Source organism: Patella vulgata, chromosome 1 (assembly GCF_932274485.2).
Source record: "Patella vulgata chromosome 1, xgPatVulg1.2, whole genome shotgun sequence".
In the NCBI taxonomy this organism is placed as follows: Eukaryota; Metazoa; Mollusca; class Gastropoda; family Patellidae; genus Patella; species Patella vulgata.
In genome coordinates, this window is record NC_065879.2 from 75690994 (window position 1) to 75705931 (window position 14938).

The following is a 14938-nucleotide window of genomic DNA, read 5'->3' on the forward strand; positions in this document are numbered from 1 at the left end:
TGTGTTTGGGGAGGAGCCTTATTGCTCAGGTAAAGTTGGAGATGTGGTAACAAATATACAATAAAAACATTTGACAAGTTTCATGCAATGCGTCTATTCAGAGTAACATACCAACCGGACGTTTCTTTTGCTGCTTAGTATAGAACCCTAATGAACGCCTACAATAACATCTTTGTATGTTAGTGATCTTCTAGTGATATACAGAAAGTTTGTGATTATTTGGGATACGCCTAAGAACACAAATCATACTTGTACCACAAATTTCTTTTATATAGCTGATTTTAAAACCGACGTATTTTTATTTAAAGTTTTTATGTATGAGCAATGCTTTGTAAATAACGTCGTCACCATACTTGCATTTTCTTTCACGAATCGGTGTTCGTGTGGTGTGTTGTTTGCTAATGTATGATTTAGTCTCTTTCGTACAAATTGAATAGCGCTTCTGAGCAGTACATCGTTGTTGGATTTCAGACGTTTTACAAATGCACCCTTTGTTACTTGTTATTAGGGTTGATAATAGTAATGAAAAAGTATCACTGCAATGGAAACTTGTATTTTTCAGGTTGTGGTCCAGACTTAATCAGGCCAAAAAGGACGGGGATATACCTGAAGTACTAGATACTTTATCACTGCATGAACAGTCAGTAGTTATTTTGACAGGTGTTGATAAAGGGTGGTTTAAAATTGTGATAGATCTGATAGACCATGGTTCTGATGTAAATTGTATTGATACTAAATCTCGCGGTGTTTTACACTATCTATTGACTAATTACAGATTTCTTGGACAAACTAGACATAAATTGTTTTTACAATGTCTAGCTACAATAGTTGATGCCGGTGGCAATGTGAATCATGTCGATAGCGATAAAGATAGACCTATATTAATGGCAGCTAGACAAGGTTTTATAGACGTTGTGATATATCTGATAGATCATGGTGCGGATATTCATTCTGTTGATAAATACCAGAATAATATCTTACTTTGTCTTTTCCGTTTTTTTAGAATGCAGAAAGATACAAGTTTTCTTGTTTTATTACAAGTATGTGTGGATAAATTAGTTCAAGCTGGAATTGATGTCAACTATGTGTATGAAACGACAGACCCACCACTATTAATAGCCGCTTATAAAGGATGGTTAGACGTTATTATGTGTCTGATAGATCACGGTGCTAATATTCAGTCTGTTGATTTTGTTAAACGGAATATCCTCCATTGGGTATTGAGGTCGCTGTGTGGTGGGTGTGATGATAAATTTATAAAGATTGTGAAGACATTAATAAACATGGGAATCAAGGTGAATTTGCCAGATAGGTCAATGAGCAATACACCGTTATTCGGCATGGCAAGTCGTCAATCTCCACTAGTTAAGGAGATGGATGTGTTGGTGAACTTAAAATATAAACTGATAACTATTTTAAAAGATGGTGATTGTAATCTGAATCACCAGAACAGACTATTAGAGACACCAATTATGTTTTTCATAAAACAACAAGCTGATATTCGGGTCATATCTTATCTGATTCAAAATGGTGCAGATATTAATCTTACTGATGAAAATAGTAATACAGCACTTAGTTACTGCGTGCAGTATCACTTGTTAGATTGTTTTAGTATCTTTAAACTGTTGGTACAATCTGGATCAGATCTGATGTCAACTAACAATGGAATTAAATTATTTCATGAAATTCTCAAGTGTAAGAGGTTAGATGTTTTCTATTATTATATTGGATTCCAGTTGATTATATGTGGTGCTACATCTGTAGGAGAAACAATGCTACATCTACTGGCTCGAGTAAATTTTGATTATTCGTCAAAAGCATTTAAATGGTTGTTTAGTAAAGAACTGGATATAAACCATCGGTGCGCGAAAACCAATACACCTTTAATGATAGCTGCAATTTTATTAAACAGTAAATATTTAGAACTGTTAACACCCCTTCCTAAAATACAGATAAATGCACAGAATAACAAAGGCCATACAGCCCTCCACCTCTGTGTCATTGGATTTACAATGTTGAAAGATGGTTTGAATAAGAGACAGTTAAATGATGATGTTAATATATATTGCAAACAGAGATATCCAATATACATGAAGTGTGTTGATATTTTACTTGCTGCTGGTATAGATGTAAATTTACAAGATAAATGGGGAAGAACTGTTTTGATGTTTGCAGCTATGAAAAACGACAGAGTTCTGGTAAAGAAATTACTTAAGGCTGGCGCAATGGTTAACGTTTTCGATAATTTAGGAAGATCAGCTCTGCAGTATCTTGATTTTGATAAAAGTGTATTTGATCTGACATGCTTTAAACTAATTATGTCTAATGGGGATCACAAAATTCTGGATTTGCCGTGCATCAACGGTAACACAATTATTCAAACAGCTGTATGTTTTCCATTATTCTGGGAACCAATGATGGTTGTTAGTTTTATTCGATATTTGGTTGCTCAAAATTGTTGTCTCCAGACTCTTGTTACGTCCTCGGTTGAAAGTAGCTTGAAGCTTATTAGTCTGGATGAACTTAACCACCAAGTAAGAGATGACATAAGTCAGTTGTTATATCTTAGTGGGGCTCATAGGAAAGAAATTGTGACAACTCTAAATTTTGATGTGGAAGATACGCAAGAAGATCAAGATGAATCACTTTACTCGCACCACAAAAAAACTTTTAATTTATTTTGTAATAATGTATCTCTCAAATCTATATGTGGGAGAGTCATCAGACAGACGATTGGATTGATAATACACCAAGCGCATAAGAATCTAGAACTACCTCTCGAACTAAACGAATTTCTACTTTTAAAAGACGTTCTTCATTCTAAATATTACGACCTGTATTTATTTGATGGTGGCTACGATGAATATGACGACGTTGATGATTTTGATTCATATGATATAGATAAAGACAAAGATGATGATTATAGTGAATATAGTTACCAGTATTTTGCTCTCGATAATAATTATGCACTGAAAGAGAAATGCAAGAAACTAAAGAAATTTCCTAACGACCAAAGTCTGCTACCTTGGAAATTGCGGAATATGTGATTTGTTTTACGGAAGTGTAAGTTCTATTTTGTAAAAACGTGGTTGCTGCAGGTGGGATTATAAGGGTGCCTCGCAAGTCCCCATCTATGATTGTCCAATCACAGATTTCTTTCTTAAATACCAATGGGGAAATGATTAAACTGTACATCTATAATTAAAACAGCGTTTTATTTTATGAGATGCCGGAGATATGAGTAAGGAATAAGTAAACAATCTTGAAAAATATATCTGAATGGCGCTTATAGTAATTTGGAAATCAGCAGGTCAGTGACCTACATGATCTATTAAGATTGATTACGTGAGAGTGCCCAAATAAGGAGCAAATATAAAATTGTTAATATTTCATAATATTTTATATACTATAGTATATGGTTGATAAAATAATTACAATGTTACTGTTAGTGTTTAAGACCGTGATTCTCCCACCCCAGCAGGAAATGATCAAACAGTGTTTTAATTTTGGGTGGAATACAAGACCGAAGTTCTATTGGATGACCGAGATATTCTAATTTAGGTTTGAAAATATGAAGGTCACATTCAAATCGCGGCATTTCTGAATTAATACGATTGACTGGGGTTTGTAACTTTTTAATAGCGACTGTTTTTCTTTAAATAGGTCTAGCTGGGATTGTTACTAGAATGAAGTTTAAGACATGTATTTTTTCCGGAATTCAGGTCAGCTTGTACTGCCACAACTGTTCATGGTGGCAACATCCTGGTTTGACAGATTATTTAGGCCAGATTGGCGCCATTTGTAACACGGGATTCGAAGAACGAGGTTTGACATATTCCACAAGTCATGTCAAACGGTGGCGGCATATTCTTATCTGGAGAGCATGCGTAATAAATACTATCGGTGTAGACTGGAATAACCAGACGCTAAAGATTGCCATTCGATTGAGACTTCTAGCGTATTTCGTCGAACATAACTGAGTAAAAACCTAAACGATTGAATGTAAGTCAAGTTTATATACATTCATATTACATTCATAAGAAATATCGCTTCGAAAATGTAGAACCCAATACCACAAAGAAAAATTGTTCGGTAACTATTTAAGTGGTCCAGTCTTCACTATTTGAGATATAATTACTTATTTCAATACAAACTGTAATGATACATATTCAGAATTATGCGTTTGGACTATTTTTACTTGCGCAAAGCCTTTTAGACTTTATCAATTGTAGCGGCAAACACAGTATTACCCCAACAATATTGTAGCTACCTGCTGCTATTTAACTAATTCCCAAATTACGAAACGCGAATATTAGGGTTGAATATTGTTCTATTTCGCAAACACAAATTTTAGACAACCATACATTGACCTTATTTACGTCATAAATTAATCTTACTTCCGTTATAATTATCAGCTTATTTCTTCTAAAGATGGAAAGGATCAGACGATAATCTGTTCAAGAAAAAATAATAGTCCGATTGTATCTGACGTGTAATTAGATTCTATATCTTACAAGGAAATATTCAGAATTTTATTCAAAATTTCTTCCCATCTTATTATATTGATCTATTATTATTGAAAAAGAATTCAATATCATTTTTAAAGGTAACAGATATTACATACTGAATTAAATACACTAGTTTTTAAATAAACAAAATATAGAATTTGAATGGATAAACTCCAGTTCTCTAGCTAGCACAGGTGACATTGCTACTAATGGACGCATTATTGGGACTGGAATACGGGTATCTGTGTCAAAAACAGGCTCTTTTGTACACAAGACAAAATGATTAAATTATATATCAATGGTCTTAAAACAAAGCCTACTATTTAAACTTGACATGACGTTTTGTGATAAGAATCTGTTCTCCTATTTATAAAAAAAACCTAATATTACCACACGGTTTAAACCCATTAAGAATATTAATGCCGATTGCTAATAAGGTACAGTCATATTCAGGACACAGCCCACAACTGAAATTAACATTAAGAGACATATAACATAGATTCAGTTTAGTAATACTGATAATGTAATGGCGATTCCCCATCAACAACAAATAATCATCATTGTCCCCAACGTTTTGTCGGTGATATGGACGCTACTGGCAAACAATCTATCGCTGACGAACCATCGGTGTTGATATAATCTATTTCCAAATGCATGCATTTAAAAACTGCTATTGATTGTTTAAGCATTTCTTGGGGGCTGGCATAATATTTAGTTTTGTAAAAGCAATGAGAAATGCTCTAGTGCACGACATACCATGGCAGACGAAGCTAGAAATATCAGGGCCCGCCAAGATACACCCAGGTCCTGGGACAAGCATCTCGGCGAAGGAGCGTCTGGGTGGAAGTGGGGCGATAACGGCGTGCATGATCACTGGTCGCGCTCGTCACCATTATTTTTGTAGCGTTGTACAGGTTTGGAGTAGGCACAAAAAACCCGCCAGGGCCTGGATAGCCTGACGGTGACGATAGCGTCAAAAGGAATACGCAGCTTCCTCCTAACTTTCTGGAAAACTGACATTTCGGGCAGACGTGTAAAGTGAAAACAAAAATTATTATTTCAAATATACACTTCAAAAAAAGTAGGGGATGTTCAGAAACAATACAAAACTGTGGAAATGCACGGCTTTTTTATTAGAGGTGACCAGGGTATGTTAATAACAGGTCAATTGCCTACACATGAACATAAACAGTTTATATGGGCGGCTTATCTTACGGCCCCATTTCACTCACAAAGAGATACACCGTCAAAAGTGAATATGGACGTTTTTGATTTTTGTCTTGCTCCTAATCAACCGTCCAATCACGATTTGGGGCAATCTGACCCACTCCTCTTGCAGTGCCACGGCCAATTCTTGCAGTGTTGTCGGTTGACGTTGATACGCTAAACAGTAAATATTAACCGATAAGAAAGCAAACATGGATAGATAAACCATCAACCCTTCCTTGAAGTGTCAAATTTGACAATGAACCCCTCCCACGTGTATGTCGCTATTGCGTGTCGCATGTGCAGCTCAGTGGTTCTGTTGGGGCGATACGTTCTTCATCTGTGAACATACTCTCAAAGCATGTCAAATGTCCATGACTATTTATCATATCGCAACCTGCATAGGTATTTGCATTTCAATATCCCCTACTTTTTTTTGAAGAGTATAGTTGGCAAAAGAAAGTGCCCAAAATCTAATAAAACACTAATTTTACTTTTCTTTTAATTGAATACAACGAATTTGTACTGAATTGAGAATGGATTAAAACATCTTGTCTGGCGCCACTCAGCTTTGTGCAACATTTTTCGGGTATCGACTATTACTTGTGAATGCAGCTGCTACAGTCTGATTGGATGGTTGGAATTCAAGTCTGAAGTGGGATTTCGGTTTCAAAACCATTGGACGACTTTAGATTTGCTAGAATAGCTGAAAAACGAATTTGTGTCGGTTAGATATTCAAAAATGTCTAAATTTTCTCGGGGAGGGCGAGGCCCCCATTCCCCTCGACAATTGATTGGTTGTTTGGGATTCACACCTAAGGTAGGCTGACCACATTGAAGTTGCTGTATTCACGGGCTGGAGTAGCAGGAAAACGCGTTTGCGGCCGTCCAATTTTCAAAAATTGTCTTGGGGGTTCCCTACACGGTAAGCTCCACTCCTTCCACTCTCACAGAAGACCGGCGCTGCCGTCTGTAACCCTTTCAGTCATGGCGAATATTTACCGCTGATCACTTTGTTGAAATCGGTGTGGTGTGCTCTTGGTGTTTTTGCAATCTGTTTCACAGAGAATTACGAAAGTCTTAGCAAATGTTCACTGCTGATCAGTGTGGTGTTGTTGTTGACGGTTTGTCTGAAACAAGCACACGACCACAACCTTGCACCACTGTCTTGAATAGGTCACAAGGCCCATGGTAAACACATTGAAATACTGGTGCTAACATGGTTTGTGACCCCACCCCCCACAACTCACTCCTGGATTTCTGCCAACCTGTCGTCCCCACCTGGGTAAGGGCAATAGCATTAGCATGGACCCAGCAGAGTACAATTAGAAAGTATATCTCGTCTATGTATCAACAACTGGAGTGGGGACTTTAATATCAATTCAAGAAATATAAATATATTGTGCACCCCTTTCAAAACTCCTGCATAAACCAATTACCGCAACTCTATACATAGCACCCATATTGGTGAAATGAAACCACGAAAATGTCAATTTAATTAATATTACGTTTAAATCTTTTTTTTAAAGTTGGAGGGTAATATATTCAAATGTACGTAACGAAAGATAAAGATAGCATTGTGAAATTTAATAAAGGGTTAGAGGACCTTACTACGTTGGAAAATGCTATACCGGTTGTGATACATGCTGCCGAAGGGTGATATCTGTGAAATGGAATATATTATAGACAGTGACATTGGTTACTTATGAACTTGGTTTTAAACAAGATCCTGTAAAAAGATAAAGCAGGGAGCAGGTTCTACGGCTATAAATAATTCATTTTTAAAGATTTATAAATTCGAGGATATGGAAAAGATTTCAAATCAGGTGATAAAATCGAAATAAAAAGGCTTAATTTGTTTAAAAAGGAACGCTAGCCGATAATAGATTTTGAAGTAAATATGGCAAATCCAAAATGTGTTTTTGAATTTAAGAAAAAAGCTAAATGTGCACCAGAAAATGTCAAAAGCAAAGAAGATAAAATTGAAATAAGAAATGGAATTGATGGAATTCCTATTTATGCAAATAGCAATGTTCACCACAGTGGAAGCCCGTTACAAGAATTTCCTTCCATTGATGTTGGTTCGGTTGGAATTCCTACCAGTAAACTAAGCATGGTCGAAATTCAACCCGAAGAAGCTACAATTGAACAAGTTCTACACACTCTGGATGGTATAAACGATTTTGAAAGTGCTGCCAATGAGGTTAAAATTGAGAATGTTCCAACGAAAAATGATGTCTCAGCTTCAAATTGCGTTGAAATGGAAAAAGTACCAATGGATGACGATGCAATTAATGCGGTTATTAGCATTGAAATTAAGAATAATGAAATCTCAACCCCTGATGTTCAGATGGATAACGTGGCAGTCAACAACCTTCTTTCCAGTGATCTTGAAAACAATGAAGCTTTTAAAAATTCCGTCGAAACATACTTAGAAAGTGGAGATGCTAAAATGGATAACACGGTTAAACACCAAGATACCAGATTGATTGAGCCTAATGAATCTGGTAACCTATCACATGAGGTAGTTATGAAAAGCACAGATTTGTTGCAAACCGTTCAGAATATCCACTCAAGGAGTATAATGTTACTAATACAAACGACAGAGACCAAAAATACCGGGGTATTAAATAGCGGCTACCGTGATGACGAAAGTGATAATTATGCCTATGCTACTGGTGCTAAATTCGGAGATACTGGTACTGAGGATACCGTCGACTCATTTTCTGGTGACCAGGTTAGTGGACCGTGTGCTAATGGACAGCCCATAGATTGCTCAACGTATTATTCCCGGTTTGAAAGGCTGGGAGATTCCGATCATGTATCTGATGAAAATCCTTTTAATAAGAAAAACACAAGGAAGAAGAAGCGAGTATCTGTAGTGAATGAAAATATGCAACCAAATGGAAATCAATCTGGGACGGACAATTTAGGTTTCATATCGGACGATGATAGCATAGATACGGTGATTGATATTTCGTGAGTACTTGTGTTTGCATTAAAATATTTTATATAAGTTTTTATGCGCATTGCCCCATAGTTATATATATGTTTAATAAGACCATTATTATTTCTTACATTAAAGTTATGATACAGCATATACATATACAGAAAGCGTAATATTGGTCTAAAATTGAAATTTGATTTCTTATAGCAAATTACCAAGGAGAAGCATTAGATTCAGCATTTACTCCGCGTTCAAGTTCCCTAGTGAACCAAAATGGCAGAGGAAGTTAAGTGCGTGTGTAATTGTCTTCTGTGGATTCTGGAATTGCTTTTTCTCTTTGGGAATAGCGTTCTCAATGGGAACATTTCTACCCGAATGGCTGGATGAATTTAACGATGGGCGAGCTAAGACTGCTATGATTCAGTCAGTTCTTGTAGGCGTAACGTTTGGTGCAGGTGAGCAGTAAAATCTGGGTGGTATTTAACATCGGTCTATATAGCACCTGTACAATGTTCTTGACGCTAATATAATATTATATGAGATCAAATGTATATCCATCGGGCTTGTTCGGTCATATACTGGTTGAGCACATCCATATATATAGCCCCTGTGCAATGTTTTTGACACTAATACCGTTTGTTCTGTGAGAGAGAGAGAGAGAGAAATGGGGTTTAACTTCCACTCGATACAAACTAGGTCATTTCGGGACTAGCATATGGTTTAATTTTATTTCAATAATTTGCTTGCGCGTAGGGGTCTTTAGCAGTGGGAGGAAACCTGAGGACCCGGAGAAAACCCACGAGATTGGACAGGCGACCCAACTCCTTGTCACATACAACCGGGGATTCGAAACCACGCCTGTTGACTCGATGACAGGCCGTATGATACAGCACGCTCGTGCTAAACTAAACTAAACTAAACTTATAAATGAATGTGTGAAATACACAAGAAATAATGTAGGCATACGATGCTCTCGCAAAGAAGAGCTTACTTGAACTTTCAATTGTACAGATAGTTCTCTCTACTATTATGATGTTTTACCGGATATATCATACCATAATATTTGGATACTTTCTGGTTTGACACAACATGCTAAGGACAAATTAAAAAGGGAGTTGATATATATGAGATCAATTGTATATTCAATTCCATAGTCTCACCAGTTACTGTTGTTTTTTTTTTATTTTGTTACAAAACCCAGCAACCTAACAAATAGATTTGAACTAAATAAACACTTGAAATATGGTTTGTCCATTAACAGAATTTGTGGACTTAGGACTTTAATAGCTGATGGATTTTATTGGGGATATTTCAGGAATATTAATTGGTATATCAATAGACAGATATGGGGTACGTCTAACCATCTTTGTTGGTTCACTTATGTCTTGTTGTGGATTTCTGGGTGGCATATTTTGTCCAAGTACAACCACTTTGTTACTCAGCGTGGCTATTTTACCAGGTAAGTTCCGGCGATAAGATAATGCGGCGTCTTCTGATGTGTGTATAAATCACATTATGTACGTTCTGTACGGATTTTATGTAAATTAAATATTCAAATTGTTGGGATGTGTTTTAGGCTGCAGTCTTGGTGACGGTCGCCAAGACTGTATCAGCTATAGTCTCGATCATTCCAGTCTATATTTTCTTACTTCCAACACCTACAGTGATCTTTTAGAGGCATTTAGTAACTGGATAGAGCAATAAACTATAACACTTGAAAACGTTGAGAGAATACTCTTCGAAACGTCGCCCAAATAAATCAGTAATTGTTCTTCCATAAGTATGTGTTATAGTTTAACACCCACAGTCTTGACAAAATGGTACTGACTGTATATACAATGTCAAAAGTCAAAGTTCCTAAGAAGATTTTCGTATAGTCTAATGAGAGAAAAAATGGCAGACATCTTGTATTTGAAATATGCAGAATCCATTGTTAACAGGTGGATTGAGTTAGCATTCACCGCAGGCCATTGCGTAGTCAGTTAGTTGTCATATATGCATGCTATTTTGCTCAGATTAATAAAATTATTGTAGTCTGTGGAGATATGTTTAGTCTGGACAAGATTTCCCTCCATTTTAAACATAGCCATTACCAAATAAACACAAAAAGTACGATAGAAAATGTGAACTTTTAACAAAATGAACCGCCAGCAGTACGCAGACACGTTGGTACTTATAGCTATCTGGGTTCTTGGAATAAATGATTTTTCTTATATTTTAAGGATTTGGATTAAGTGGAGCCCAGTTGGGAAGTATTGTAGCTGTTTCTATAGCGTGCAAGAGATCGGTCAGTGTCGCTATTGGGTTGATCACTGCCGGTGGAGGATTAGGTAGCAGCATTTTACCTTACTTTTTCCAATTCCTTATCGACAATTATGGATGGAGAGGCGCTTTCTTCGTAATAGCTGGTCTTTCATTGCAGCCTTTGGTGTTCGGATTTTTGATGACGGCATTTATGGATCAAGTGACAGCTAGCCGTGGTCATCGTGTTGAAAAGGCAGTGGTAACCCTTAAAGAAAAAATGAAGCTGGTGTGTCGACCTGAATTTATTATAGCTGCATTATGTGCACTTACTGCCTTTTCTGCGGCAAATGGTTTTCTTTTTATAATCGTTGACTATGCTAACAACATAAACCAAAATGGCGTCTTTTTTCTATTCCTACTAACAATTATCAGCACATGTGGTCGACTTGCATTCGGGTTTCTGAATCTGTTGTCATTTGTAAATAGTCGAATCTTACTGACGATTGCTGCGATTCTATCTGGGGGATCCCTGATTTGTCTTGGCTTTATCACGCAATACGCGACAATTCTTGGTTTTGTTGTCGTCCTTGGCTTCAATTATGGTGGACAGATTGGTATATATGGTGTTGTTATCCTGGATCTGGTGGGTCCCCAGGCCTTTTCACTTGCCCTTGGTTTGTGTTCTACTTTGAATGGTACAGCAAGTGCCATTGGTGGTGTTATTTATGGTAAGTCTCGGACATATCACATCCTATTTGTACACCTAGATCATTCATTACCAGCTACCAGAACTCATCGAATATCCTCAAATATTCATCTCGCAGCGGAAGGTTGGCTGAATATATACATTATGGAAAGTATTTCGTCCCATTTGCCCTATTGAACTCCTGGTTAGGCGTTTCGTACATTTAGACTTGAAAATGACCTTTTGGCTGAAATATTGGAAACCATCATAAATTTTAAGAGCAACTTCTACAAGTTCTACATTAGGCTGTGCAGTCGTAAACCCGTTTTTGTGCACCATTGTGAGCGTCTCATACATACACTGAACAAGGCATAAAGAGCAACCTGTAAGTAATGAAAGAAAGACAATTTTGGGGGGGAGAAAACCGCCAAACCCGTTTTGAAAATGATTACGGTCCTCAAATCTTTTTTGGGCCTATTTTTGCTTGGGCGGTACCAGGTGCCTATACTGCCTATTCGGTAATTCGCCACTAGTGGTGGTGGTGTGTGGGATTCCAATAGGGCAAGTTTACTTTTGCGCCGAGCCGGAATCGAAAAGTCGATTTACCGTTCTCATTAACGGGGTATTTATTTAATAAATGTTTAGAATCCTATATCGTGTGTGACTGCAATCAATCGTTCACGACCGCACATGGAAGACGATCGCTAGAAACCATACGGTTGTTTTGCCGGAACGGAACATGTCGATTTATTTCCATTCCATTTATTTCCAGGAACTGATTTACGTCACTGATATAATCATGATAACATTATTAACATAAAATCTTTTAATTTGTTTGCAGGTTTGTTGTTCGATATGAGTGGTTCGTATAGTCAACCCTGTATTATAATGGGTACAGTATGCTGTGTTTTTGGAGTACTTTCCATATTGGGCTTGTTCTATAGTAAAATAAAAACAAATTGTAAATCACCGATATCTAGTGATTAATAATATATAACAGATCACATATATATTTTAGTGAATACAACTGGTTACTTCATTGTAAAAGCATATTATTGAAATCTTTACCCGTGTCCTGTGCAACTGGAGATCTGTGATACCCAACTGTCGATAACAGAAACGAAAATAACAAACTTACAGTTCCTAAATTCCACGCTATCCGTAAATGTTTTTTCACACAAAATATGGAAGAAGTATAGTTTGCATTTTAAAAGTTTAGGTTCAAAGCAGTCCAATTTGTTTTGTATCAAACAGTTTCGGCTGTGTACATCTTGGTCTGTATAGGGCGGATTGGTCGACGCCAGGGCAACCTAACAATCGAAAATTGCAATACACAAATTTTTTTGAATGGCTTCTATTATCGAGACATTGGATTGGCTGTCAATTAGAAGTATAATTACGCTGCATTGCAGGTCAAGAAGCCACTTTTCTTCAACATTAACATTAATTGTTACTTTAGATGTTACTAGATTCACCATCCAAATAAACGGAACATAATTATTATGTAGTTCCAGGTCATGATGCATGGGAAATGAAATGGGGTTTAACATCCCATTGTTCTCCACCAACTGGGGTCTAACTGCATAATGCAGCTGTAATTGCGATTTCGAAAAACACTCCTTTTTTTAATATAATGAGCAGGGGGTTTAAAGCGTTATTTTTCTAAGATTGCGTTGGCTTTTCGTAGATAAATGAAGGCGAGCATACGCCATATAGTGTACTATGAGGGAAATTTTGCGCGGACAGTGGCGCTACGGCCAACTGTAAGACTTGTATCGAATTCCAATTGCCAAGGAATCTTTTAGCTACCGTGGCTCCTAAGTAGATAAATGAATTTAAGAAATCTAAGGAAGACGGTCAAACACTGGCTGTCGTATTATGAGTATTTAGTAAATCCATGCTTCAACCATAAAATGGACTGTAGTAGCCTGAACATCTTCTATACTGGCTTTATATATAGAAACAAATTAATCACTAACCCACAAGAATAGTAAAATTATCCCAAATTTTAAAAAAAATCAATCAACCTTTAATCATAATAATTGCTAATATGCATCACAGGTACATGAGAACAGGGACGCCCTTCTTACGGTGCGCCTATATGATTTTTTCAAAATCTTTGATTTTGTTTCTTTTTTTTTTTTTCCTATTTTTCAAATTTTTGAATCTTCTTTATTTTTTTTCCTATTTGGTGATAAATCATATAATATATACTATCAAAGATGATTGTATTTTAAAAAAAATACCTTCTGATGTATTTAAAAAAAAATACCTTCTGATGTATATAATAAAAAGACTTAGATTTTCTGTTTAATACACCATTCCTCTATATTTTGGAGCTTAAATTTCATACGTACTCGGACTTTTATTTTTGAGACTGTTCAATTCCCTTTAAAGGAAATATTCAGAAGGTTGTTCAAAATTTCTTCTTCCCATCCTATTGTGATGATCGTTTAATATTGAAAAAGAATTCAATATCATTTAAAAGGTAACAAATCTAACGCACTGAATAAATATACTAAAAGAACAAAATATAGCATGGACGAATATCCAGTTCTTTAGCTGGCACGGGTGACTTTGCTGCTAATCGGCGCATTATGGGGATGGCATACGTACATCTGTGTCGAAAACAGGCTCTTTTGCCCAAAAGACAAAATGATTAAATTTACATTATATCAATAATCTTAAAACAAAGCATTCTATTTAAACTTGACATTTTGTGATAACAACAATGGGTTATCTCATTTAAATAAAAAAAGTAATATTACCACACGGCTGAAGCCCATTGAGAATATTAAAGATACATTAGTAAGTTAAGAGTTTTATAAAGAGTTCGCCATTCTTGCTACAATGATTCAAAAATATATGATACAAAAAGAAAATGTTGAAAATTTCAGTCAAATTACTTTGTTCTGAACGGAATTGTCACTGTTTGGGCTAGAAATGGGCACCAATTGTGTCTGCACGGTCTATGAGAATTGGCGATCGTTTGATTGACAGACGATAACTCCACCAACATATTCTCGATTATCAAGTAACATGCTCAATGGCTATGGTAGCCCCACTTGGCAGGGCTTTCATCACCAGTTTCCGGTAGTGACATCAGCGACTAACGGTAAACGTTAGCTTCGTCCGCCATTTATTGATTTAATTTTAAATGGACGACTGTTTAAATCCAAACTGTATCCATGCCATCCGTGGGTCTACAGAGTTGATTTTGAGCTTGTGTAAATAAAGGCCTAATTAATAATTTATATTACATCTGTGGCCTAAATAAAGACTTGCAATAGGCAGATTTAGCTCTTCATAATGTATGTTTAATGAAGCCCCTGTTCCCCTCGACGATTG

General features: G+C 36.4%; 2 protein-coding genes across 2 annotated transcripts; both read left to right on the top strand.

The window, feature by feature from the left end:
- The first annotated feature begins 1592 nt into the window (after positions 1-1592).
- Positions 1593-3351, top strand: LOC126808717 (uncharacterized). Its single transcript, XM_050533647.2, has one exon. It carries the CDS (start codon positions 1650-1652, stop codon positions 3045-3047), a length of 1398 nt encoding a protein of 465 aa, XP_050389604.2. The 5' UTR covers positions 1593-1649; the 3' UTR covers positions 3048-3351.
- A 4016-nt stretch (positions 3352-7367) lies between these two features.
- Positions 7368-13660, top strand: LOC126808697 (uncharacterized). The gene is made up of 5 exons (XM_050533618.2): positions 7368-8693; positions 8869-9116; positions 9977-10120; positions 10884-11633; positions 12432-13660. Exons 1-5 carry the CDS (start codon positions 7615-7617, stop codon positions 12575-12577), a joined length of 2367 nt encoding a protein of 788 aa, XP_050389575.2. The 5' UTR covers positions 7368-7614; the 3' UTR covers positions 12578-13660.
- Positions 13661-14938: the final 1278 nt, after the last annotated feature.

Bases quoted from the DNA above. Each gene is read 5' to 3' on its own strand.
- LOC126808717 (XM_050533647.2), top strand. From the start codon at position 1,650: ATGTCAACTAACAATGGAATTAAATTATTTCATGAAATTCTCAAGTGT.
- LOC126808697 (XM_050533618.2), top strand. From the start codon at position 7,615: ATGGCAAATCCAAAATGTGTTTTTGAATTTAAGAAAAAAGCTAAATGT. The intron at 9,117-9,976 runs GTGAGCAGTAAA...GGGATATTTCAG, and splicing joins AGGCGTAACGTTTGGTGCAG to GAATATTAATTGGTATATCA. The intron at 11,634-12,431 runs GTAAGTCTCGGA...ATTTGTTTGCAG, and splicing joins CATTGGTGGTGTTATTTATG to GTTTGTTGTTCGATATGAGT.